The sequence below is a fragment of the Rhincodon typus genome, unplaced genomic scaffold (assembly GCF_021869965.1).
Source record: "Rhincodon typus isolate 14 unplaced genomic scaffold, sRhiTyp1.1 hic_rhity00000451, whole genome shotgun sequence".
Lineage (NCBI taxonomy): Eukaryota > Metazoa > Chordata > Chondrichthyes > Orectolobiformes > Rhincodontidae > Rhincodon > Rhincodon typus.
In genome coordinates this window covers 65413-67519 of record NW_025966089.1, presented here as the reverse complement: position 1 = coordinate 67519, position 2107 = coordinate 65413, and the positions used below count along the sequence as shown (strand labels likewise).

The 2107-nt window shown below is 46.7% G+C and overlaps 1 protein-coding gene across 1 annotated transcript; it reads left to right on the top strand.

Moving 5' to 3' along the window:
• Nucleotides 1-216: 216 nt before the first annotated feature.
• Nucleotides 217-1348, top strand: LOC109913102 (transient receptor potential cation channel subfamily V member 1-like; the record flags this gene model as incomplete). The annotated part of the gene is made up of 2 exons (XM_048621303.1): nt 217-393; nt 1190-1348. Coding segments are annotated over 2 exons (336 nt in total), but the record flags the coding sequence as incomplete, so codon positions are not given.
• Nucleotides 1349-2107: the final 759 nt, after the last annotated feature.

The following is a 2107-nucleotide window of genomic DNA, read 5'->3' as shown; positions in this document are numbered from 1 at the left end:
TCAGCACTGACCCTCCGACAGTGCGGCGATCCCTCAGCACTGACCCTCTGACAGTGCGGCGATTCCTCAGCACTGACTCTCCGACAGTGCGGCACGCGTTTAGCAATGACCTTTCAGTTAGTATTGACACTGAAATGACCAACAGTTTGATTCATTATGTTTAATAGACACCTCCTTCTTTGCTAAGCATTCCTTTCAACGCTTTGTCATTTTCAGGTGTTGAAACACATCATTGGCAGGGAGATCCATGATGAGGAATGTCAATTCTTGTCCAGGAAATTCACTGAATGGGCATATGGGCCAGTGCACTCATCGCTGTATGACCTCTCAGCCCTCGACACATATGAAGCAAAGTCTGTGTTGGAGATTATCATCTATGGCAGTGAGACTCCGGTATGTGCTGCCTCGTCAGCTCAGTGGGTTAGTGTCTATCGGAGATAGGTTTAAGATAATTTTGAAAAGGAAAAACCAAGGAGGGAGATTAGGGGACAGTTTTAAACACACTGAGCTGGCAATGTTCTGATGGAATGGCCAGAAGATACATTTACATTCAAAAGCTCACTTGATTATTATCAGGAAAGGAAATATTGGCCAAACCATGAAGAAGGTATATAATTGGTGAATTCTTCCAAAAACCTGGCACTGCCATGAAGGGTGAAATGGCCTTTATTACAACATCACTGATTCCGAAACTTATATTTATAAATGATCATTATTTCTGACAGCTACACTGTGAAAAATCCCAGCCACTGCTTTCAGTATGTAGTTTACAGCATCAAATGGAACAGAGATCTGGCCTTAACTATACATGTCAAACATCGACCATATTCCCAGGGTTAGATACGGAGTAAACCTTCCTCTATATTGTGTGCATCAAACATACCCAGGACAGGGATAGCACAGGGTTAGATACAGAGTAAAGCTCACTCTACACTGTTCCCCATCAAACACTGCCAGGACAGGGATAGCATGGGGTTAGCTACACAGTAAAGCTGCCTCTACACTGCCCCCGTCAAACACTCCCAGGACAGGGACAGTACAGGGTTAGATACAGAGTAAAGCTCTCTCTACACTGCCCCCATCAAACACTTCCAGGACAGGGATAGTACAGGGTTAGATACAGAGTAAAGATCCCTCTACACTGCCCAATCAAAGACCTATTCCAACTGGTTTGTTTCTATTTTCTCAGAACCGACACGAGATGCTAAACTTAGAGCCGCTGAAGCACCTGTTACAGGACAAGTGGAACACCTTTGCCAGCTTCATCTTTTACATCAAGTTCTTCATTTACTTGTCCTATATGATCATCTTCACCACTACAGCCTACAATCGGATTGAGGAACAAAAGGTATAGATATGTTTCTCAAATTGAGCTGTGCATCTGCAATCAAGTGCTATCATTCTAGGCTGTGGGCTAGATAGTCATAGATCCAAAGAATCCCACTGAGACCTGAGTACAAAATGCAGTTTAACATTCCCAGGGCAGCAATGAGGGAGCAATGCACATTCAGTGGGTCAGTATTGAGGGAGCATTTCACTGTCAGTGGATCCTGTCAATGCTGAGGGAGCGCCGCACTGTCAGAGGGTCAGTGCTGAGGGAGTGCCACACTGTCGGAGGGTCAGTGCTGAGGGAGTGCCGCACTGTCGGAGGTTCAGTGCTGAGGGAGTGCCGCACTGTTGGAGGGTCAGTACTGAGGGAGTGCCACACTGTCGGAGGGACAGAGCTGAAGGAGTGCTGCACTGTTGGAGGGTCAGTACTGAGGGAGTGCCGCACTGTTGGAGGGTCAGTGCTGAGGGAGCGCCGCACTGTCGGAGAGTCGGTACTGAGGGAGGGCTGCACTGTTGGAGGGTCAGTATTGAGACAGTGCCAAATATCTGCCATTTCCCTTCTATCTGCAGGCCAGTGAGCCTGACATCAGTGGTAGGCAGTATTGGATAGGATACTGAGGGACAGGATCAACCAACATTTGGATAGTCAACATCTGAGCATGGATTTGTGCACGGGAAGTCATGTCTGACAAATCTTTTAGACTTTTTTGAAGTGGTAACCAAGAGGATAGATGAGGGTAGGACAGTGGATGTTTTCTATGTAGACTTTGGTAAGGCC